The 25745-nt window shown below is 35.9% G+C and overlaps 2 protein-coding genes across 3 annotated transcripts; both read right to left on the reverse strand.

Moving 5' to 3' along the window:
• Window positions 1–482: 482 nt before the first annotated feature.
• LOC110787262 (F-box/LRR-repeat protein 13-like) lies at window positions 483–3426 on the reverse strand. Its single transcript, XM_056829403.1, has 5 exons — window positions 3420–3426; window positions 2724–3317; window positions 2271–2413; window positions 1844–2171; window positions 483–658 (listed from the first exon to the last, which is right to left on the reverse strand). The coding sequence occupies exons 1-5, from the start codon at window positions 3424–3426 to the stop codon at window positions 483–485; spliced, it is 1248 nt and encodes a 415-aa protein (XP_056685381.1).
• Window positions 3427–5042: 1616 nt separating this feature from the next.
• Window positions 5043–9509, reverse strand: LOC110780038 (F-box/FBD/LRR-repeat protein At1g13570). 2 transcript variants are annotated; one of them, XM_021984467.2, is made up of 5 exons: window positions 9153–9509; window positions 8255–8411; window positions 6581–7375; window positions 6337–6492; window positions 5043–5564 (listed from the first exon to the last, which is right to left on the reverse strand). In XM_021984467.2, the coding sequence occupies exons 3-5, from the start codon at window positions 7169–7171 to the stop codon at window positions 5472–5474; spliced, it is 840 nt and encodes a 279-aa protein (XP_021840159.2). In that variant the 5' UTR covers window positions 7172–7375; window positions 8255–8411; window positions 9153–9509; the 3' UTR covers window positions 5043–5471. The 2 variants fall into 2 exon arrangements, with proteins under 2 accessions (XP_021840159.2, XP_056685246.1); XM_056829268.1 differs by having other exon boundaries at window positions 6337–6479; window positions 7223–7375; window positions 9153–9508.
• Window positions 9510–25745: the final 16236 nt, after the last annotated feature.

The following is a 25745-nucleotide window of genomic DNA, read 5'->3' on the forward strand; positions in this document are numbered from 1 at the left end:
CATTGGTTTGGCTATCCTAGAGAAATCTTGCACAAAGCGTCTATAATATCCAACTAAACTAAGAAAACTTCAAATTTTAATCATTCGATGAATTATACCCCTCGTTATGTTAAGCATTTGAGTTAAATCCCTTATACATGTTCTGTCTCCCATTGCAAGTCTAGTTTGCTCATCAACGTCTAATTGAATTCTCTTCCTGCCAACATTGTGATGTCTAGTTGCAAGATTATACCTTTGCATTGCTTCTTTCTGCCTCCTTGCTATGTTCCATATCCTAGATATGGTCCTTGACACGACCCCAAAGTGAGTTAATGCTGCTTTTATTGACCTATATTCTTTTTTGCCCATTGTTGCCCTATCTAGGAGCCATATGAGAATGTGAAGCTTCTTTTGACTGTTGAGCCTGCTTAGGACGATTTTGTGTTGTTTGTTGTTGATTTCCTGTTTGATGAAGTTGAGTCTCTAGTGGTGGATGGTTCAAATCAGAAATTAAAGGTGTTGCCTTGAAGTATGTCCACAACTTCTTTAATGTCATCATCAGAACTGATTATGTGATGATTACCATCAGTTCCAGAGTATTCTTCCATCTCTGATTCTGGAATCGGAGTATCGTTCAAGTTACAGCTTGAATATCCACCAATTTCTTCATCTTCATCATCTGGAAACCAAGCGCCATTGAGATTGAAATTTGAAGTCATTCCCCCCGCAGGCAATGATGCAACCCTTACTCTGTTTCTTTTTTCTTTTTCCTGAATACATTCTTCCTCCCTTGGTTTTCTCCTTTTTTGGGATTTATACCTCTGTATTTAAATGAGGTGCTGCCCAATTTTTATGGGATTCTTTTTTGAAATTGTGAACTTTTTTTTTTGCTCTAAACCTATGTATTTAAATGAGGAAGAAGAGAGCCAAATAAAGGGAGTCTGATTACAAAGGTCGTGTTGATGGAAAAACGACCCCATATGACCCCTAATTGTGTTGAATCTATGTGCTTTAAATCTGAGCATTTCTATTGGTTGAGAATAAATATTAAAGTATTCTTATTGGTTAACTATTTTGATTAGGATCCATGTGCAGTTTTTTTTTAAAAAATGGGGGGGCTGTTTTGATCAGCACATGGGGGGGAAATAAAGATAACTTGTCTTTTTGCTTATTACAACACAAGTACAATCTAATCACTAGACTTATCCACTCCAAATATTTTTCTTAAAAACAGTAAAATTAGTCAAACGGGACTATAATTTTGGAACGGAGGGAGTATCTATTAAAAGGCGTTTTTAAAGAAGTTTATGTGCCACATGGCGCTCTGTTATGAGTATTTCATTTCATATAAACTTCATACATTTAAAAATTTAGAAATGGAGCATGTATAAGACAATAAGACTTGAACCCGCAACCTCACGTTTAAACACTTTACATGCTACGGAGTATCAATGTCAAAAAAAAAAAAAGTAAAAAAAGAGAATTGATTTTAAATAAGACTAATATAAATATTACTAATACAGTTAATCCGGGACGTTGCCCGGACCTAAAAACTAGTTACAATTTAAAACTCTCCTAAATCAATCGAGTCACCAATCCCAACAACTTTTAATAATTTGCCAAAAGGTCACATAATTAATGACAAAAAATTAATAAAAAAGAAAGAAAAAAACATGCTTCTAAGTTCGAAAACTTTAATGCTCAACTTATTAAAATTCACTTGGAACAAATACCAATGATTATTCAATCAAACATCTTTAAAATCCACTCATCTAAAATCAAAAGTCTGAATCCGAACTACTCTGATCTGAATCTGAATATGATTTTTTTGGAGGGGAATCTGAATCTGAATCGGAATATGAACCTGAATATGAGTAAGTGTCTGAAGCTTGATCAACTCTACTTGCCATAGAGGTAAAAATGATAATGTTAGAAAATGCCTTGTGGAACTGCATCAACTTCTTTGACACATTCAGCTTGGCCTTGGCATTAAGTTGTTCATTAATCTCAAGATTGATCATTTCTAACACAGGAGAGCAGGCAAGCAGAAATTCAACAATAAGCTTGAGCTCGAAACCTGATCCTCTGTCAAATCTGACAGTAACGTTACGGAGTTGGAGAAATTTGTAGGAAAGGTCTGAAGTAGTCAAGTTAAATTCAACAGAATCAGTCATCTTCTCCGAAACTTTTACCTACATTATTCATGTTTAAATGCCAAGGATTAAGTATATATACCGCGTTTTCAAGTGACTGTATCAAATTCCAACAACAAACTAGTATATTTCACATACCGAAATATGCAGGGTTTCAACATTAGGACAACTTTGAATTATGCGAATAGTGCAGAAGAGCTCGCTGCAGGAATTGAAACTTGTGAGGTCCAGATTTCTGACATGAGTAAACTCCAGAAGAGGAAGCGTTCTTAATACACCGCCTGCAACCAGAAACTTTGATACATAATGTAAAAGGTGAGATTGAATCCCAACCAGGAAACTTAATTGATAGAATATTTATTTAATTTAGACTAACCTTGATAAAATGTTTTCTGAAACAAAGGTTTTCAAGTGTAGAACAAAGTGCAAGAAAATTCATCAACTCTAGTGCTCCGTTGTCACAATTACAATCTACCATTGCCGGCAAAGTAATTGAAAACGACATCAGTCCTTGCAAACCATTAACATAAATTGACTTGAATTCGGTTCAGATGGTCAAGGACTTGAGTTTAGGTACATTAAAATGTATACATAGTTGATCAACACCATTGTTATGGTTTCTTAAACTAAAATCCTCTAGCAATGGACATTTAGCAACAAATTTGCTAATAGTGAAACCATAAACATCCTCAAAATCAACACTGACTAAATACTGGAAGCCTTTAAAAGATCGTGGAGGCTTAAATACACAGCCACGAAGCCTTAACTTGGTTAAATTGGGACAAGAGAAGAGAGGAGAAGGCAATTGAATCTGTAATTTGTTAAAGATTGTTAGAGTGAATTCCTTGATGTAATTCCCAGAAAGGAATTGTATCCACTGGTAAACATCAGGGTCCTTCCCCATGGCTTCAGGAATGTCAAGACTAAATTTTGTAATGGGGCCTTTGTGCTGCAACAGAATTTTACTGACGATTCTACTGTATTCGTGTGTGCTATATAGTTTATATCCCAACACTTGTATGAAGAAATTATCATCAAGAACAAGACCAGGAAGTGTTCGCCAATTGTTTCTCCATTTTGAGGATAATATACTCATCCTTGCACCATCTTTCAACGGTAAGCGTTCCATGATCCCATGTATTACACTTCGAGGAAGCTTACAAATTCCATTTTCTTCATCCTTTTCTGAAACATATAAACCAGGATTTTACAAGATATTATTAAACGCACATTGTATCCATATCCATGTATTTGCAAAATATAATCAACTTTATCCTTATTGTTAACCCAGCATTATAATTATAAATGTTACAAAAAATTAACCCATATGTGACTTGGGACTAATCATGGAAAATATATAAATTAGAGAGATTGACTAACATATAAGATTACTTATTTCAAAAAAAACAAGTCCATATAACTATATAAGTTCAGATAAGTTTAGATAAATCCAGATAATATAAGTTCAGCAAAAATAAATGTTTTCAGACATTTTCACAAACAAATATGGAATAAGTTTTTTTTCATAAGTTCATTCAAAACAAATCCAATAGAACGGAGCCTTAATCCACCTATCACCAACATGTTGGTTTTAGGATGAAAAATCGTAAGGTTTATATGTGGCCAATCTCTCCTCCAAGGTTGGCCTTGACTCCTAGTGGAGTTTATCCAAAAAAACTTTACTTTTAACCACATCTTTGTTTCATGTTAAAACCAAGTTAATGTAGAAAATTCTTGACTTCTTTTAAAAAAGTAATGGAATTTGTTAAACACATAGCCTGGTATGGTATAATGTAGAAAACTTTATCTTTAATTATGAATAACCAAAAAATATATTTTAAAAAAAAGTGGATTTTGATAAAATACACATATTAGGTTTTTAGGTTATGTGGATAGTATAAAAAAGAAATGCAGCAATTTTAAAATCGTGTCAAATGTTTGAGCATCGTGTTTGCTCAAAAGAAAAGGTGCTATGAACCAATTTCCAGTAGTTTTAGTGAATAAAATAAGTAAGCAAAAGATTAGAGAGAAATCAAAATAATGTATAGGAATGGTTATTGAAATTACCTACGCATGGGGTGGCAACATCTAACTTCATGTTCCCGTAGCAGTTGACTAACAGTCTAACACCAAAAGCTGTAGTTGTAAAAGTCGTAGGAACGATTGAATTAAGCCAAAAGCTTTGATTGCGTCAATATATTTCAACAGAGAGGATCACAATTCAGAAAATAGTGTTTGTTGGTTCAGTGGTGATTGAGGCTGAACTTGGTAGGGAGAACTCGTGTTCGATCCCCGCAACAACAATTGGGAGGGGACTGGAACCTAACCACTCAGAACTCGCCCCGAATCCGGATTAGCCCTAAGGGTGAACCGAGTGCTAACACCAAAAAAAACAATTCAGAAAATAGTTTTTTTTGCTTTTGCCAGGTTTTCGAAGGGTAAATACTTGATAACCTAATATTACAATAACAATTTTTTTTTTTTTTTTTTTTTTTAAGGAAAGGTATTGCGGGGCTTTATATTAATGTAAATCAATTTCCGCTAAAGTGATTAAACTTTGCGGAAAAGTTACTAGTACAAATACGCTCGACATTCTTAATTTGCCATAGTTTCGTAACGCTCCTAACATTCTTTGCCCTAGTTTCTTAATAGTTAAAAGCTAATCGCCATTCGCCAATGTTAGTTTTGTCAAAAGGGCCAAATTGCATGTTCAAGATGATTTGCCACTGTATTTGTATGTGTAACTGAATTAAATTATGCCTTACGGCTGTACTGTTGGTTTCTTCATATATTCTACATAAAAAGCCTAACAACTTGAAATGGTTTTTCTTTGGATTTCTTGTGTGGCCTGGGCAACCACAAAATTGAACCAACAAAGTACGAAATTATATATTGAGAGAAAACACGGAGTGGATCTGGCCGGATGCGACCCGTTTAGATAATTTTTCATATAATGCAATTGTTTTGCATTTTACATAGTTTGATATTATTTCGTGAACAACACAAAATCGAACACGACCCGACACATTTGTCAGCTCTAAACCTCTAACTAAACTAGATTGTTTATCCCGAGCTAAAAACTACATGTATTGTTATAAATAAACTTGAAATTAAGCAGCAGTTTGAGCGTCATCAAATGTGGTTGTCATAAAGACATGAAAGAAAATGTTATTATTAAGTGACTTGTTAAACTGCATCACTTTCCTCGAGATGGTCATCTTGGCATCTGCATCAACTTCTTCATGAATGTCGAGAGTGAACGTCTGCAACACAGGAGAGCAGGCAAGCAAAAACTCAATGAGCATCAGCTCTACAACTGATCCATTCTTAACTCTCACATTAATGTAACGGAGTTGCGAAAATTTTGTCCGGAAGGTTACAACTCATCAAGCTGTTCTCAGCAACATCACTGCTCGTCTCAGAAATATTTACCTGCAATCAAGTACTTCTATTAAATTGGCAACGATAGATCAAATATTGCAAGCCATTTCTACAAAACATAGGTGTATCATATTCAAATCTCTTTTTTCTGTAAAGATTTATAGACCACGGTGCTTTTAAAGTTTTGTGAGAGATCAAACCAATTACTATTCACTTTTAAAAAGAATACTTGTCAAGGATAAAAAAAAATAGTTAGATTTTTTCAAAATTATCACTTTGTAAAGTTCAATTTTTCAAACTTACCACCTTATAAAATTTTATTTATAAATTATCACCTTATATTGTTAAGCACCGAGTTACCACCACTTAACGGAAACTGTTAAGTTTTCCATTAGTGGGGCCTACTTTTTCGTTTTCTTTTGTTTTTCCCTCAATTTTTTCTATAATTCTTCATCCTTTTTTCTTCCCCCTTCTTTATAAACATAGTGTAATGCAATCAAATAGCTTATACATTGAAAAATGATGAAATTTTTTTGTCTTGTAAAAGCTTTTTTTTATTTTCGTTTGCTCAAGTTATGCATAATGCACCAAAATTAACAAAAGTAGTTGATGGAATTTATTTATTTTCGGAAATCGGAATCTTAATACATCAAAACTGTGGAGAGTAATATGCAAATGAGGTTCTTCCTGTGGCAAATGGGATGGGATAGGCATTTTTCTTTATTGATCATAATTTGTTTTCTGGATGCCTTAAATAATCACATGTTTTAGTAGAACAGGAACATGTAAGAGTAACTCAAATAATCCTGATAATGATACTTACTGATATATGTAGTTTTTGAACATTAGGACAACTTCGAATTATGGCAACAACACAGGACAGTTCCTTCCAGGAGTGAAGAGCTGTTAGCCGCAAATTCGTCACATGTGTAAAGGTCGTCACAGGAAGAATTGTTGATACACCACCTGCAACCAACATCTTTGATCCACAATATAATGCAGATCGAATCAAGTTGAAATAAAACATATACAAATGGAAACGAGCAAGAAAGGATATCTGAACTGACCTTGATAAAGTACCTTGTAAAACAAAGATATTCAAGTTTACAAGCAGATGCAAGGAATTGGATCAACTCTTGTGTCTTTGTCTTATTAGGATTCTGAACCAGTTTGGCTAAAAAGATTGAAACTGACAAGAGACTTTCAGAACCATTAAGACAGACAGACTGAAACGTTCTAGAGATGGACAAGTACTTGAGCTTAGGTGCATTGATAACTAGACATGGTAATTGATGAGAAACATAATCATCATGAATACTTAATTCCTCAAGAACCGGGCAACTGGCAACAAAGCGTCTGAAAGCCTCATTACTCGGGTAACTTACATTATTAAGATGGATGAAGATGAGCTTCTGAAATCCAGAAAACAGGGGAGGAGGGTTTAACATACATAAGTCTAGTGTCAACTTTGTCAACTGATCACAACTGAAAAGTTGATTAGGTAACTTTAAAATGGACTTGAGTTTCCAATTATCTATGTATAGTTCATTGATGCAGTTCATCGACAGGAACATTAACCATTGTGTAATATCTGGGTCGTGATCTATACGACTTGGGATGTGAAGACTGAATTTGGAGATGGGACCTTTGTGCTGCATCAGTATTTTACTTATTTCGTTTTTTCTTTAACACATCTCTGAAGAAATTACCGTTAAGGACAAGTGATGGAAGTGTGAACCAGTTCTCATTCCAGTGTTTTGACAATGTGCTCATCCTTGCAGCATCTTTCATGGGTAACTGTTCCATGATACGGTACTTTAGATCCTTGGGAAGTTCACTGATTAGATCTCGTTCATCCATATCTGAAACCATAAACAACATCATTAGGCTTTAATCCAACCGTTTGCCTAATTTTGTTACAATGATATATAATGCTCTTTCTCGCTAGTTCCTTATTATTAAGCATAAAAAGTTTAGATGACTTCACACTAACATAAGTTCATACATATACTATAAGTTTTTTAATAGAATCTATTACTATACTATAAGAGACACCAGGAATGACACGTGTCACTTCCTTGTGAAAAAATTTCCCGCCAAAAACTCTTTCCTAAAAAGACATATTTATTTTATTCTTTTTTATTTTCTCTCCTTTTGTATAAATGTTTATATATGGAAAAAAATATAGGATTATGGAATGTCATTATTAAAAATTTGGTAAAATTTTAGTCAAACTATCATATCAATAATAGAAATATTCTTACTCGATATTTTGGTTAAATTAGCATATTAAATATATCAAATATTTTAGTCAGATCATCATATAAACATGTAAAATATATAATCCGTAGTAAGTTAAAATATGATAAAATGGGTGCATTCAAGATTATTAATTACGCAATAGATTTAAGGGATAAATAATTCAATTAAAAATTTTATAAAAAAGATTGTCAAATAATAATTTTTAAATATTCGTGCGTGCACGGGACCTAATCTAGTTTTACATATAAGTAAGATAATTTCATACCGAATAAGTTTATTCTAACGAACCAAAAAGAGCTCTCATTAATTAGATAAAGAAACTATTGGAGAGAGTTATTCCTTAAATCAATCAAAGAGCATAGGTTACATAGAACTAACATTGAAATCACTCTCCTTTTGCTGTTTCAATTTTAACATAGCAACAAAATTACTAATAGTGAAATCTAATTTACGGAGTAATTAATAGTTATGAATACTACCTTCCTTTGTTCGAGAAAAAACAACACGCCTACCCAATCTACAGTAGACGGGGAGCGGTTAATCAAATACTCGCAAATTCGCAATTGAGGGTAGGAATTCTCGATTATGTCCCCGAAAAAAGTTGAATGATCGTAGCTCAATCTGACAATATCTCTTCTGTCAATCAAAATCAATGACAAATTTTCGTCAGAAAACTAATTCAAATGGCGAGAGGTGTGAATCTATCTCGTAAACTAAAACTCATAAGTTTACAACGACATGTGGAAAACTCATAAATTTAAAGCTAATTTTTCTTTCTTTGGCTTTTGCCTCTTCAGCATCAAAAAAAAAACATGTGGAAAGCTAATCACTATATTGATTATTATAAGATTAGTGCTTCTGAAATGAACTTTTAGCAAAAATCAGCACCCAATTCTAAATTTTGACGATAAACAAAAACCCAATTTCCCACAAATTCAACAAAACCCAAAACCCATTTCAGAATCACGTCAAGAATCAGAATTTAGCAAATTCAAAATCAAAAGGGAGGGAAGAAAAACCCTAATTCAACAAATTCGAGATCAAAGGGGAGGGCAAAAAAATCCTACTTCAACAATTTCGAAATCAAAAGGGATCGAGGGCAAAAAACCCTAATTCAACAAATTCGAAATCAAAAGGGAGGGCAAAAAAAACCCCTAATTCAACAAATTTGAAATCAGAAGGGAGGGCCAAAAAACCCTAATTCAACAAATACGAAATCAAAAGGGAGGGCAAGAAAAACCCTAATTCAAAACCCAATAAATTGTACTGCAATAGTGAAGAATTAGAAGAATTACGCCTAAACAAATTGGAGAATACATATTCCAACAAATACTATCATTACATGAAAATAATAAAGGAAATGAGGGAAGGTTTTACCTTCAGATCTGAACTTCTGATGGAAATAGAAAAGCGAATACGGTGGTTGCGCTAAGGAAGCGGCGGAGAATACGGTGGCCGGCGACTTCGTTGTCATCCTCGTCGATCTCCTCTGCGACTTCGTTGTCATCCTCGTCGATCTCCTCTGCGACTTCGTTCTCGGCCTCGTCGTCGTCGCAAGATGCGCCTAGCTCCACCGCTTTGCTAGTGGCGGTGTTTCATCTCCGGAGAACAAAAGTTTAAAATGTGAGAGATCTGAGGAGCAGAAATTTCAAAAAATTAAAATGCGAGAGGAGAGAGAAAGGGAGAGATGAAGAAAGGCAATGGAGTCAAAGAGGGAGAGAGAGCTCGTCGAAGGAGGGCTGGGGTTTAATTCAAAGGTGGGGGTATTTCTGTAAATTTTCTAGGGGACACGAAAAGTTATTTTACTATTATGCCCTCAGCTGTTCCTTTATATAATAGAGAAGAGATTATAAGATTAGGGCTTCGTTTATTTTTTGACTGACTTTAGGGTTTTTTTAACTCTATTAAATTTAAATCCAGGAAATTATAAAAGGACTCATTTACATTATAATACTAGGTTTGAAGCCCGTGCGATATACGAATTTGTCAATTTTCGTACATATTTGCCTTATTATACCATCATCTATACATAAGTCTTTTTATAAATTACGCCTATAAATAAAAAATAAAATAGGTCCCTATTCAAAGTGGAACATAAATATTTTTCTAATTAATGTACAACTTCAACATCATCAAACTGGAACCTTAACATCATCAACACACTAATAAAAGTAATAATACAAAATGCTACTCATAAGATTCAAGGGTAATCTAGGTAGACTCAAATAACAGAATTGTACAATAAAGAATGACAAAAGCCTAAGATATACGAAGTATAGTGCAGAATTTCTTTTGAGACCTTCCCCTAGCCATTACTCCACAATCCAAATCAATCCTAATATGGTTGTCATTGGCAGCAAAGCATACACGTGCCGAATATATATATACTTTCTCTGTTCCGGAAATATCGCATCATGGTTGACTTTTACTCTTCTAACCATTACTTTGACTTTTAATATCTTAAATCGTGCGTAAATAAAAATTATAAAAAATTAATATTCATAAAATATGTATCGATACGAATCTAACATGACCTCACATGACTAAAATTTTCTTACGTACAAATCACAACAAATAGCCAAAGTCGTAGTGTGAATAGTGTAAAAAACAAATGGTGCGATATTCCCGAAACAGAAGAAGTATATATATAAGAGAAAGAAATAATAGAAAAAGAGCTCCAATAATATATATATATATATATATATATATATATATATATATATATATATATATATATATATATATATATATATATATATATATATATATATATATAATCAGGATCTGGTGAGAACCACCCTTTAAGATGAGAACTGAGAACTGATCTCAGCTCTCGATTATTTCAATCCAACGGACCGTGATCTACCCGAACAAGTCAAAAATAGTAAGGTGAATAGGTAATTTGGCGAATTTGAATGACATCTCCTCTTTTTTCGTGATTCACGGTTTTTCTTTCTCTCTGTTCCTTTCATTTTCTCTCTCCTCCTGCAAATCCTCTCTGACGACTTCATCTTCTTCCATGCTTCGATTTTCGCTGTTCTTGCAATTCCTCCACCTTCTCGCGATTTCTTCTTTCTCAGTTCGCACAGGTATATATTGAAATTGATTTTTTTTTTTTTACGGTTTTTGTTATTTTGATTAGGGCTTGAATTTTGTTCGAGTTTTTGGATTTAGGTTTTACGTGTTTTTTTTAGCGAAATTTGGTTGATTGTTTTGGATGTAAGTTTTATTTTGGTAGAATTGATTGAACATGGAATTAATTTGGGCTTCTAAATTTCTGAATTTGTTGCATTGTTTGTGATTTTGATTTCTAAAATTGGGATTTTAAAACTCCCATTGTGATTTTTATTGTTGATATTAGGTGTTTTGCGATTCAGAATGGTGAAACTTAAGTGTTCTAGTTCCTACTGATACTCTGCCTAATATCAGAAATACATACCTGGTTTTATGGATGAAACTTCCCGACAGATACAGCTAAGCTCGAATTTGGGGTTTTCTTTTGATTTTGCTCAAATTTGGGGTTTTCTTTTGACTTTGTGGAATTAGGTTTATTTATTGGAATTCAATTGATTCCGTTGAATTAGTAGTTTCCTTGAATGGAGTTCATTCAATTCAATCTTCTGATTTAGGATTTTACTTGTGATGTTTTTGATTTTCTGGAATTAGCTTGGTGTTTTACTCGAATTGAGTTGGATTTGAAGTAGTTGATGTTGTTACTTTAGTTTTACAAGGCTGTGATGGAGGAGAATGAAGTGTGGTGTGTTATTTGTACATCCTTCTATTTCATGATTGAGATTTAAAGGTTTTGATCATATTGTTGTGCCAACATTTACAAAAACTTTAGTTGCTTCTCTTTGCCATTCCCATACCACATGATGCTCAATGTGACTTATAGACTCGTAGCAGCTGTGAAGAGGTGCATATTTAGCTATGTCTGTAAATCTATAAGATAGATAATGTTTGGCCTTTACTGCTCTTATTTGTCTATATGGATATTGACATTAGAAAGTATATTGTCTGAGTCCTGTTAAGCAGGTTATTAACACCTAAATGGGTCCATGATAATTGAATCAACTAATTCTCATTTTCCTAGCACTACAATACACCAAATCCCATGATCGTGTTACTTCCATAACCAACTTTCCCGTCATCTCAGATCAAATATCTGACTTTTTGAGTTTTTGGCCCTTTTCTGTCAGTGATTTGGGACAAGTTTTTGCCAATTCCACTTAAGTGAAGATGTATAATACAATGGAAGCGGAACACTGTAACACTCCGACAATTCTCCTTTTTCTAAAACAACCCTTTTATAACTATAACTATAGAGAATTATCAAGGTATTTGTTATTCCAGTAGGAACACGCACAAGAGGGGGGGGGGGTGAATTGTAATTAGAACTTTGATAAAGTTTCTTGCGGAACTTAAGAAACAATCAAGAAACTGAGAATAGAGAAGACAATAGCAACAATTGTGATAACTTCTTGATACTAATCAAGAAGAGAATTCTTTTATTATGGTAATGCCTCGATTACAATAATCTCTCCAACACAAGTTCCTCTCAAACTCGTGTTCCTCACAGTAATCTACTTCGATTACAACTCCTTAACTTCTCTCTCTCAGACTTAAACTCTAAGTCTAAACAGGATAACTCTATCCTTACTAATACAAAATATAATTCGTGTTTGGATAACTCTAGATATTAATAATGCTTTTGTGAGGATATAAGAAACTTAGGAACTTTGAATTAACTAGGACACAAACTGTTTTAGAAAATCTTAGACAAAACGTTTTTAGGAAAGCAAAAACTCTCAGAATGTTTGTGTACTTTAAACCAAAAACGATTTCCCTTTTATAGTGTTTATCCTTAGGGTTAGTTCCCTTCAAAACCTCAACTGCTAACTGCCAGCACTTTGGTCTCCACGTCCCTTGACTTGAGGAACAAGGGGAAGACCACTTCCCACGTTCAGCCATGAAGCAGTTGGTGATTTGACTCAATCAAACCCTAAAACATTTCTTTAAAACAGATTTTATTTATCTACAAAAACTTAGGAGAATTTTTAGGAAAATAAGTTTTGTTTAAATAAAATAAAACGTAAATCTGTTTTATATTAGATATGCAAAACTTGTTTTTATTTATGAAATGTTTTCCATAAAAATCGCTTCCAATAAAATAAATGGCCTAATTAAATCATAAGTTCCTTGAGTACTCTATATACCATTAGCATAATTAATATTTACATAAAATTCTAAGTACAGTGGACTACCTAGACTTCATGTCTTCCCTTTGTCTGGAACTTGCAACTCAGAAGCTTCAGACGTTCCAGCCAAGGAACATTGATGAGTTCCTCTCTAGCTAACACAGGAACTCTTGGCTATGAGTCTGTAATAGTTCTTGTGGATATTCGGAACTCTTGATATGTAACTGTGTTGCTCCTCTTGTGACTTCAAACTGGAACAGATACAACTTCCAGCTCTGAAACTCCATTGACTGTTCCAAGTGTACCTCAGGAACTTCACCAGTTTATTCAAGTTCCTATCCTAATAGAAACTTGGGCATATGCCTGTTCAAAGTCATTTAGCAACCATAATCAGGAAGTTTGCAATATGTGTGTGTCATCAACCAAAACATAGGAACAACAATATTCCCCCTTTTTGGTGATGACAACACTTGCAAACTTTTTACAAAGTGAGTAAGTACAAACAAACAAGAACTTATACAGACTATTGTGAAACAGAACATAAAAATTGAAAAACAAAAGAGAAAGATTAGAGAGAAGAAAGAGGAGCACCCTTGGCTTACAGAGAGATTCAGAGAGATTGATTCAGGAACTGGATTGAGTGTGCCTTGGAAGTTTGCACCCATGACTTCCCCCTGTTGACATCAACAAAAAGCATAACACGAAATATAGCCATTCCAAACACAGTGCCCCACGATCAACGTTTGGCAAGTTAAGCTAGCCTCAAAGTATTAAACTAACTCATACAATAAATTGAAAGCAAGCAGTAATGATCAAGACTAGAAAGCATAGATATGTGTAACCAAGCAAGTCAAAATAAGATGGAACAAATACCCAAGTTTAAAAATTATACAAACCAAAAGCAAATTAAAAAGATTGTTCCATGGCAAAAGATAAAAGAAACATGGGATAGGGTGATTTAGGCTTGGGATGGGGAACCAGAACCAGCAGTTTCTTCTATCACAGTCTCCTCAAAAGATTCCAGATTGTTGATCTTTGTGAGGATTGTGGCACGAGTTGCATTGGCTTGTTCTGAGTAGTGGTGAAGATCGTTTTGGAGAGTCTTGACACTTGTAACCAATGCACCTATGTGGGCCTGCATTGAGCTAATCCTGTGATCTGTTCCCTCCTGTAGTTCCACCAGACGAGCAACTGTTGCCTTTAGCTCCAATATCTGATCATCCTTTGTGTTCCAGGCACCCCCATGATCTTGAACATGTTCCTGTTCAGATGGAACACTACGAGCTTTGGACTTTTTGGAGGATCTGGGTGTCCTTTTTCTTGGCCTAACAGTTTCAGGCAGTTCCTCTTGATTCAGTGGAACAGCATCCTCCTCTATGGGCATCTCCTTGACATCCCCTTCCTCATTTATTTCCATGAAGACAGGCCCTCTTTTCTTGTTCTCCTTCATTGCTACCCTCATGCTCTTTCTTTTTCCTACACTCTTCCTGTTCCCTCGAGGTAAAGGGACCTCTATTTGTTCGAGTTCCTCCTCCTCCTCCACTTCTTCTTTAACTGCAATTCCTTCCTGATCTTCCTCATCTTGTTTCTCTTCCTTTCCAGCCCTAATGACTTTACCCTGAACCACTTTAAGATTTAATAGATGGAGCATTTCAAGTTGAAGGATTTGGGTGGATTTTAAGGGGATCACAAAATATGGGCTAAGGTCAACTGAGAAGCTTTTGAAGATTTCTGTGAGAAGGGAGGAGTATGGAATTTTGAATTTGGGGATACAGGTGGATAAGTGTTTGATCATGATTGCAGGAAAGTTTATGGGAATTTTCCTTTCAAGACAATACATGAGACATGCATCAAACAGACTTGCTATGTTCCTTTTCTGAGTTCGAGGAACTACACCTCTCCACACAATATTAAACAGTAATTTTTGAAGAGGTGAAAAGCAGTTGTGTGAGGTGGAGGTGGATACTTTAGAATCTCCTCCAATGGAACCAACTATATCTTTCTCATCTACATTATCTATGGTCACTGTGATTTGACCTTTGAGCCACATATCAAAACCCCTATTGGGTGTACCAAACAGCTGTTCCAGATAAGAGGCATCAAATTCGATGCGAGTTCCATTCACTTTACTTGAGCATACATTATCAACACATGCAAAGTTCTTGCAGAATTCTTTCATAGCTTCAGGAATTAAGGGGGATTTGGCATAGGTACTCAACAGACTTACCCACTTTTGTTGTTCAAGGATTTCCATCAGCTCTTTAAATTTCGTGGCTTCACACCATGTTGAGTTGATTGCGAACCCCTCGACCAGATTGTTTTCCTTTGCAGTGAGTTTCTTGGACCCTTTTACTTCCCCCTGAGTTTGAGCAATCTCCTCTGTTTCCTCGATGTTTTCACCAGAAGCTTCCACTCGTCGTTTTTTGGATTTTCTTGTGGAGGATCTAGGGTTTGAGATTGGGGATTTCATTTCGATGTCAGTGTTGGTTTGTTCCCCCTGAGTGATTGCGAGCATTGGATTGTGGGATCGAAGAGGAATTGGCGATTGAATGGGTGAGGTATCCATGGGAACAGGAGATGAAGGGTTTCTCTTTCGTTTGAGGGATGTGAGATCAGTGTTGTTGCTTGTGAGAACCATGGTTGAGGTTTTTTATTTTATAGGTGGAAGGAGAGGTGATGTTAGTGGAGAAGGCGTGTGAGAGAGAGAAAGGGGGTTGCATGGATTGATTGTGGAAAGTGAAGAGTTTCTCCTATTTATTGCCAATGGAACCGTTCCAAACATTCTTTGAATATGGGTATTCGGTTTTTAATAAAAAAAATAAAAAATAAAAATAAAAATAAAAGGAAAATGAGAAAAAAATTGTGTTTGACTTTGACTTGCTTAATTTCGTATCTCTGACTTAACTAGTTTGAAAGGAACTGCTTACCTTGCTCATTTGAAGTGTGAGTGAATTTGCCACGATGGTAAGCTTCAACTATGTTTGCACACAAGATTTTGTGTTTGTAATAGTCTATATGTACCATGATTTTTGCTTTTGCCTTAGAGGAACTCCAATTTTGCAATTACCTTAGCTTGATCATTCCGAGTTCCATTCTCATTTTCTCATGTTTCTCTCTGTTCAAAGGCTTAGTTAAAATATCAGCAATTTGGTGATCAGTTTGGCAAAAGTCTAATTTGATCAAACCTTTCTCAACATTATCTTTAAGGAAATGGTGTCTGATGTGGATGTGTTTGACTCGGGAATGATGAACCGGATCTTTTGAAATACAAATAGCACTAGTGTTATCACAATAGATAGGAACACAATCATAGATAATACCAAAATCTCTTAACTGTTGTTTTATCCATAGAATTTGTGAGCAACAAGCTGCAGCAGCTACATACTCAGCTTCAGCTGTGGATAGAGCAACAGTATTCTGTTTCTTGGAACCCCAAGAAACCATGCATGGACCTAGGAACTGTACCATACCTGATGTGCTTTTTCTATTCACTAAGTCACCTGCATAATCAGCATCTGCATATCCTCTTAGCTCGAAGGATCCACTTCTTGGATAGTAAAGGCATAGGTCATCAGTTCCTTTGAGATATCTTAGTATTCTTTTCACCGCAGTTAGATGGGACTCCTTTGGATTTGATTGAAATCTTGCACATAGTCCTACACTAAAAGAAATGTCAGGTCTACTGGCTGTTAAATATAATAGAGATCCAATCATACCTCTGTATTTTGTTTGATTCACACTTTTCCCATTTGGATCAGTGTCTAATCTGGTAGCAGTTCCCATGGGAGTGTGATTTACTTTGGCTGACTCTAGCTCATATTTCTTTAGGAGTTCCTTCACATACTTTTGTTGGTGTATCATGATTCCCTCCTCGGTTTGCTTGATTTGTAAACCAAGGAAGAAGTTGAGTTCCCCCATCATACTCATTTCAAATTCACTGCTCATCAAGCTTGCAAAATCCTTGCACAAATTTTCATTAGTTGCTCCAAATAATATATCATCAACATAAATTTGAACTACTAACAAGTCAGTTCCTCTAGATTTTAAGAATAAGGTTTTGTCTATTCTACCTCTTTTAAAATCATTTTGAAGGAGGAACTTTGATAATCTCTCGTACCAAGATCTAGGGGCTTGTTTTAGTCCATAGAGAGCCTTATCTAATTTGTAAATGTGATTTGGAAATTCGGGATTTTCAAATCCAGGGGGCTGTTCCACATAAACATCTTCCTCTAAGAAACCGTTTAAGAAAGCACATTTAACATCCATTTGATAAAGTTTAAAACCCATGAAAGCAGCAAAAGCAATTAAGATTCTAATGGCTTCTAATCTAGCAACAGGTGCAAATGTTTCTTCAAAGTCAATGCCTTCCTGTTGATTATAACCTTTGACCACTAACCTTGCTTTGTTCCTTATGATTGTTGCATGTTCATCTTTCTTGTTCAGGAACACCCATTTTAGCCCTATCACCTTCTGGTGCTTTGGTTTGGGTTCCAAGTGCCATACCTTGTTTCTTTTGAATTCATTTAATTCTTCTTGCATGGCAATGATCCAGTCAGCATCTTCCAGAGCCTCGGTGTGATTTCTTGGCTCAAATATGGAGAGGAACGCGTGGAATGCGCAAAAGTTCCTTAGTTGTGACCTTGTCTGAGTTCCTTTTCTGATGTCACTCACAATGAGTTCCATTGGGTGGGACTTTAGATGCTTCCAAGGTTTAGGTTGAAATTGAGCTACTGGTGTTGTGGCATTTTCGTCAGTTCCTTCTATGACCTGAGTTCCCTGTTGGGGTTCCTCTGGTGTTGTTTCTGGATCTTCTTGGTTTTCTGCTTGTTCCTCTAGTACGGGAACTTCTTGATTTTGTTGAGCAGTTCCTCTTGCTGTGTGTTTGCTTATTTGGAACTCCTCATCATTTTCTGCAGCACGAGATAAACCAATCTCGAAAAATTCTTGTTCCTGTACTATGTCAGTTTTGTTAGATTCATCAAATATTATATGTACACTTTCCTCAACACACATAGATCTTTTGTTATAAACTCTATAAGCCTTGCTATTTAAGGCATATCCTAGGAACACTGCCTCGTCGCTTCTTTCATCAAACTTCCCCAAGTTCCTTTTTCCATTGTTGTGGACAAAACATTTGCTCCCAAAGGCTCTAAAGTAAGAGATGTTGGGTTTTATACCTTTTAGTAGCTCATAGGGGGTTTTGTTTAGGATTGCTCGAATCATAACTCTATTTATAATGTAGCAAGCAGTATTGACTGCTTCAGCCCAGAAGTTCCTAGGCAAGGAACTGGCTATTAGCATGGTTCTTGCCATGTCCTCTAGGGTTCTATTTTTCCTCTCAACAACTCCATTTTGTTGTGGAGTTCTGGGAGCTGAGAAATTGTGGTCCATACCTTGTTCCTTGCAGTATTCATCGAATTTGTAGTTTTCAAATTCTGTTCCATGATCTGATCTTATATGGATCAGTTGGTGACCTGTGGTTTTCTGGATTTTCTTTGAAAATGTAACAAACTCATCAAACGTTTCATCCTTGCTTGTTAGAAATATGACCCAAGTAAAGCGAGAGTAATCATCAACAATAACTAATACATATTTTTTCCCACTTCTGCTTTGAATTCTCATTGGTCCACATAAGTCCATATGGATGAGTTCCAATGGTTTTGTGGTGCTTACCAATTTCTTAGATTTGAAGGAACTTCGGACATGCTTGCCTTTTGCACATGCATCACACACTTTATCAGTTAGGAACTTGATTGAGGGGAGTCCTCGAACCAGTTCCTTTGATCTTAGTTTGTCAAGCAACGAGAAACTAGCATGTCCAAACCTCCTGTGCCATAGTAGGGAATTTTCTTCAAAGGCACTGAGGCAGGTTAGATTGTTCCTGGGAACTGTATTGAGATCCACAGAATATGTGTTCCCTTTACGAGTTCCTTCCAAAATAACCTTCCCAGTGTTATTGTTTATGATTTGACAGTTTTCAGAAGTAAAACTTACAGAGTTTCCTTTGTCACAGAATTGAGAGATGCTTAGTAGACTGTGCATCAAACCCTCGACTAAAAATACATTTTCAATGGCGTAGGAACTTGACCTTCCAACTTTTCCAATTCCAATAATTTCTCCTTTCATGTTGTCTCCAAAGGTCACAGTTCCTCCATTGTAGGCTTCTAGTGAGAGGAATTTAGATTTGTCTCCTGTCATGTGTTTGGAACACCCGCTGTCGAGATACCACGAGCTGTTCCCCTTCACTAGAATCTGTAAAGAGATCAAAGGTTAGTTACAGGAACTCGGGTTTCCTCGAGTTCCTTTTCAACTATAACTTCAGACTTCTTAACCCATTTTTGTTTTACATAATTTATGTTTCTTTGATCCTGTTCCTTCATCTTGGAACACTCAGTACTTATGTGACTTCCACTTCCACATGAGAAGCAGACTTTTACACTAGGAAGATCCACATACTTCTTCTTATGACTATTTTTATGGTTAAAGCCCAATCCTTCTGTTCTCTTAGATTGAGCATTCTCAATCCATTTGGGAGGAACTTTAGGTGGTTGTCTCTGTGCCCTGGCCATGGATAGTTCCCTTTCCAGTTTCTCTTTTTGTTCCTTTGTGGTGATCAGATCTTTGTTTAAATTTTCTAAGTCGATGTTAAAAATTCCCATGTTGATTTCCAAGGATTTTGTAGGATCTAAACTTAAATTAAACATCTTATATTGACTGAGTTGAACTTGTAGAAGGATGTTTTCATTTCTAATTTTTTCGAATGACTCATTAATAGAGGTATTTCTATCTAGTAATTCAAAGAACCTGCCTTGGACATCAGATCTAATATTGTTCAGATAATTTATGTGGTCTTTACTGAGTTCCAAGGCTCTATCACTTTGTGCTTTTAATACACTTAGCTTTTTGTAATCATCTAGAGTTTCTAGCAACAGTTCAATTAGTTTTGACTTTGAGAGACACTGAAGAGTGGAGGAACTTACTTCTTCTGATGGAACTTGATCAGTTCCTTCTGTTCTAGCCATAAGGCAGAGATTTGCAGTTTCTTCATTTGGTTGTTCCTCATCGTCTTCTGAGTCTGTTGCTTCGCCCCATGCAGCTATCATGGCCTTCTTGAAGTTTGGTCTGTTGAAGGTAGACTTGTTAAAGCGATCTTTGACCTGTTCCTTCCCTTTTCCTCTGGTCTTGTCGTTCTCCCACAGAGGGCATTCACGAATTTGGTGATCAGTTTCTCCACATTTGAAGCAACCTTGCTCAGTTTTGGAACTAGTGATTTTCTTGGCAAAGTTCCTTCCTTTCTGGTTTCCTGGTTTGAAGTTCCTATAGAGCTTTCTCATTCTTCTGACCAGCATGGCAGCCTCTTCTTCATCTGGTTCAGATTCATCGAGTTCCTCAGCCTTTAGAGCAAGTCCTCGATTTCTTGAGCTCTCGGGAACAGCAGCTCCAAGATGCAGTTCGTGTGTCATCAAGGAACCAGCAAGTTGTTCAATGTTGAACTTGGTGAAGTCCTTGGTCTCAAACAGTGCAGTGACCTTTGTTCTCCAGCGATCATCTTGTGGCATGCTTCTTAGTATTTTTCTTACCTGTTCATCTGTGGGAATGATTCTACCAAGAGAAACTAATTCATTGGTTATGTTAGTAAATCTAGTGAACATTTCTTGAATAGTTTCTTTTGGAAGCATCTCAAATCTTTCATATTTAGACATCAAAAGGTCAATTTTGGAACGCTTAACTTCATTAGTTCCTTCGTGGGTTACTTGAAGTAGTTCCCAAATCTGTTTTGCGTTCTTGCACCCCATGACTCTGTTGTGTTCATGAGGTCCAAGCCCGCAATGCAAGATTTTGACAGCCATGGCATTCATCTCATATTTATCAAAGTCTTCTTTAGAAAATTCAGACATTGGTTTAGGAACTACCTCGTTTTCAGCATTGGTCTTTGTTACCTCGAAGTCTCCAACTTCAATTACACGCCAAACTTGGTAATTTTCAGCTTTGATGAATATCTCCATTCTATTCTTCCAGTATGAGTAGAACTTGCCATTGAACATAGGTGGCCTTTGTGTCGAGTAACCTTCTTCCAGTTTCTCTTGTGAGTTCATACTTTCAGGAACTTGACTCAAACAGGGTTTCCTGTGTTTTGGTGAGTACTGGCTCTGATACCAACTGTTATTCCAGTAGGAACACGCACAAGAGGGGGGGGGGTGAATTGTAATTAGAACTTTGATAAAGTTTCTTGCGGAACTTAAGAAACAATCAAGAAACTGAGAATAGAGAAGACAATAGCAACAATTGTGATAACTTCTTGATACTAATCAAGAAGAGAATTCTTTTATTATGGTAATGCCTCGATTACAATAATCTCTCCAACACAAGTTCCTCTCAAACTCGTGTTCCTCACAGTAATCTACTTCGATTACAACTCCTTAACTTCTCTCTCTCAGACTTAAACTCTAAGTCTAAACAGGATAACTCTATCCTTACTAATACAAAATATAATTCGTGTTTGGATAACTCTAGATATTAATAATGCTTTTGTGAGGATATAAGAAACTTAGGAACTTTGAATTAACTAGGACACAAACTGTTTTAGAAAATCTTAGACAAAACGTTTTTAGGAAAGCAAAAACTCTCAGAATGTTTGTGTACTTTAAACCAAAAACGATTTCCCTTTTATAGTGTTTATCCTTAGGGTTAGTTCCCTTCAAAACCTCAACTGCTAACTGCCAGCACTTTGGTCTCCACGTCCCTTGACTTGAGGAACAAGGGGAAGACCACTTCCCACGTTCAGCCATGAAGCAGTTGGTGATTTGACTCAATCAAACCCTAAAACATTTCTTTAAAACAGATTTTATTTATCTACAAAAACTTAGGAGAATTTTTAGGAAAATAAGTTTTGTTTAAATAAAATAAAACGTAAATCTGTTTTATATTAGATATGCAAAACTTGTTTTTATTTATGAAATGTTTTCCATAAAAATCGCTTCCAATAAAATAAATGGCCTAATTAAATCATAAGTTCCTTGAGTACTCTATATACCATTAGCATAATTAATATTTACATAAAATTCTAAGTACAGTGGACTACCTAGACTTCATGTCTTCCCTTTGTCTGGAACTTGCAACTCAGAAGCTTCAGACGTTCCAGCCAAGGAACATTGATGAGTTCCTCTCTAGCTAACACAGGAACTCTTGGCTATGAGTCTGTAATAGTTCTTGTGGATATTCGGAACTCTTGATATGTAACTGTGTTGCTCCTCTTGTGACTTCAAACTGGAACAGATACAACTTCCAGCTCTGAAACTCCATTGACTGTTCCAAGTGTACCTCAGGAACTTCACCAGTTTATTCAAGTTCCTATCCTAATAGAAACTTGGGCATATGCCTGTTCAAAGTCATTTAGCAACCATAATCAGGAAGTTTGCAATATGTGTGTGTCATCAACCAAAACATAGGAACAACAGTATTATCGCCCGTGTGAAAACGTTTCGGCTTATTCAGAATTTTGCAGCGAAAAACATAATAAATAACTTTAATAATTTAAATAAGTCAACTACCAAAACCAACAAACCAAAGTCGACCTAATTAGTTCAAATCAAATTCAAGTCCATTAAAACAAGTTCAACAAAACCAAATTCAAATGAAATAAAATAACGACTACACAAATCTCTCCAGATCTCGAACCCCAGTGATGCATCCTCTTCAAACCTGCAATGGACAATGCTTATTGATCCCTAGAGACTGCTCACCAAAGATTGGGTCATCACAGGATCAATAAGGCATAGCCATGATCAACATGCACAAGCAAAAGCACGTAATCAGCAAAGCTGAGTACTACATACTAAATCAATAATAATCCTAACGTGATTATATTAAACGAACAATCCTAACATGATACTAATAACGTAAATAAGGACAACCAAAACATAATAATTTGAAACCACACTTAACTAGACTAGACTAGACTGGACTAGACTTTTATAACATTAATATATTTTAATTGAAATAGTCAATGGACTGAGTTGTCTACTAGAAACTTCTTCACTAAGGAAGACGAGGTACGGGCGCGACTCCGTAAACCCCAATGACCTGCGATATCGAGGGACTTTTGAATAAAATAGAACCGGTGATCAATCCGGCCCCAGAAAAAGCCATGAGCGACCCATGACTCCAACTCCTGATTGTCCGTCACTTCAGACGTGCACAGTCTAAAGCTATTGCCATTCAGTTTCACTTTACTTGATTTACTTTTTACACTTGGTTATGACTCGTTAATCACATAAATAATATAATCAACAAGTAAACACGACTTCTTTTATCTTTGCATTAAAAGGTGGTCACAAGCTTCAGTCAAGAATAAATTGCAACTCTTTCAATCCTTTCTTTACCAAAAGGTTAACTAACTTTCTTGATATAAAGTACCATCTACCAAACAAGGTCCTCGACCCTTGTAAGGTAGTGGAAAGCTAAAAGGGAACAACGATCAATATAGATCTCTGCCAATAAATAAACTACTATAAAGTTCCCAAACTGACATGCTTGCATCAACCTGAAATGCTAACATGATTTAATTCTTAAAACAAAGTTCTATGCTCAATGCATTAATTCAACGACATTGAACATGAATTTCCAACATAAACAAGTTCATAAATATATATTCAACATAATCTCAATACAGCACACATCCACAAACACACAGGTATGTACGTACCTTGTGTAAACAAACTGATAGACCACTTAACACTTTCAAAAGTTGCCTACATAGAATTCTCCGCCTAAAACAACCAATAAAGATTCCCAATCAACTTCTAATAATTCACGGCCATAATCAAGCATTCTAAATAAATCCTAAACACATTTATAACATTTCCCAACATTAAAACTCAACTACTAAACCGCCTAGCATAGTGGTTTCTTCACTAATAATCACAATGTATCATGGACTCCAACCAAGTCACCAACCAAATCCCCCATTTACATCCCTATTCGAGGAAGAGACTCTCTCTCTCTCTCTCATTCTCTAAATTTAGAAGTAGTAGCCGTATGGAGTTCCAAAATTAATCCAATATGCATGGATTTCATAAACAAGGTTACTCCGTATATTATTAACCCAAAAATGCTAAAAAGAAACGGAAGGCGTCCTATTCATCAATTATTCAATTTTAATCAAGAAAATTAAATAATTGGATCAACTCTTGTGTCCTTGTCTTATTAGGATTCTGTACCAGTTTGGCTAAAAAGATTGAAACTGACAAGAGACTTTCAGAACCATTGAGACAGACACTGAAACGTTCCAGAGATGGACAAGTACTTGAGCTTAGGTGCATTGATAACTAGACATGGTAGTTGATGAGCAACATAATCATTATGAATACTTGATAAACACTTGTCACCTTACATTAAACACCCCATCAACTATTGTGGTAGAAGTCTACGGTTAAATATAACATACTGTCATAGCAGTGACAAAATTCCAAAAAATAAACACTTGTCACCTTTCAAAAACCTACTTTTCTATGACAGTAGTGAGTGAGTTAGTCCTAGAATTTTTAAAAAAAAAAACTATAAACAAGCTGGATCATCAGAAGCTTGACAAAAGAGGGGCCACCACCAGCGCCACCACCACGCACCCCTGCATGGCCTCTACAACAGCTACTCCTCCTTGAAAAGGAGGAGGAAGCCGTCAAAGTAGACAGTCATGTCGTTGTCAATCCAGGCGTGGAAGTCACAACCATCATTCTCAATGATGTCCATGATGACACACTCACGGGGACACCCACGGTAGCATCTTGGTGGGTACGAGTATGGCAGGCGGTAGCGCAGCTTTGACCACCTTCGCCACTACTTGAAGACCACCTGCACAACAGCTTGGCCCTCTCAGTCCAGCTTGGGGGAGATCTCATTCATCAGGATTTCTTGATGATGGCAAAGGGGGTGTGCCTCCCTCAAAGCATGGACTTCTAAAGTCAAATTAACGGCCAAAGTCAATATCAAGCAAACTCTGTTATTTTATTTAATTGAAAATAGTAAGTAAAACCCTAATTACTACAGAATCTACTTTAAATTACTCCCAAATTAAGCAACAATTGTTTAACTACTCCCATATTAAACACCATTTTCAAGACATGCAAGCATCAATTCGAATTAAAAATTGGAACGTAATTCCAACTTAAATTGTTAAATTATGCAAAATCAAGCCACGAATGTTTAAATTAACATATAAAACACCATTATCAAGATGATGCATGCACCAATTTTGGGAAAAACTTACTTAACAAAAAAATCCCTAAATTTATCATGCAACAACTACCAACATTTATTGAACAAACCGACAAAGAGAATGAATGAAAGTACCAAGAGGAGTACCTTCGTCCTATCTGGAGATTCTTGGCCTCTTCCTGGGTAGACCTTCCCACTTGGCAGCAATAGCGCGCTTTGATGACGATGAAGAAGCATCCATTTTTTCTCAGAAACTCTTGTGATTTAAGTGAGTAAATTGGAAAAATACAAGTGAAATTGAATTGAAAGGGGGGGACCATATAAATAGGGAAGTGAAAAGGGAGCAAATAGGGCTAGGAATTGTGAAAAAAGAACCGCCAAAAAAAGTTATGGAAGAAACCAGAAAAGGGGGGGGGGGAGTTGGAAAGGTTTACACGTGTACATGGAAAAAAACGAAGTTGAAAAGGCTTAGTAAGATGAAAAGGCTAACAAATAATCAAAATCAAATGTTTTCATTCATTAATCCACGTGTAAATTAATTCTCCTTTTTTTAAGCACT

This window comes from Spinacia oleracea, chromosome 5, assembly GCF_020520425.1.
Source record: "Spinacia oleracea cultivar Varoflay chromosome 5, BTI_SOV_V1, whole genome shotgun sequence".
Lineage (NCBI taxonomy): Eukaryota > Viridiplantae > Streptophyta > Magnoliopsida > Caryophyllales > Amaranthaceae > Spinacia > Spinacia oleracea.

Excerpts from the sequence above, each read along its gene's own strand:
- LOC110780038 (XM_021984467.2), bottom strand. The coding sequence starts at position 7,171 with ATGCAGCACAAAGGTCCCATCTCCAAATTCAGTCTTCACATCCCAAGT. Across the intron at positions 6,493-6,580 it reads TTACAAGGTACTTTATCAAG|ATGTTGGTTGCAGGTGGTGT; the intron begins GTCAGTTCAGAT and ends TGTGGATCAAAG. Across the intron at positions 5,565-6,336 it reads TTCAAAAACTACATATATCA|GTAAATATTTCTGAGACGAG; the intron begins GTAAGTATCATT and ends ACTTGATTGCAG.
- LOC110787262 (XM_056829403.1), bottom strand. Across the intron at positions 2,172-2,270 it reads TTGAAACCCTGCATATTTCG|GTAAAAGTTTCGGAGAAGAT; the intron begins GTATGTGAAATA and ends TGAATAATGTAG. Across the intron at positions 659-1,843 it reads AGACACTTACTCATATTCAG|ATGATGAAGATGAAGAAATT; the intron begins GTTCATATTCCG and ends CTTGGTTTCCAG.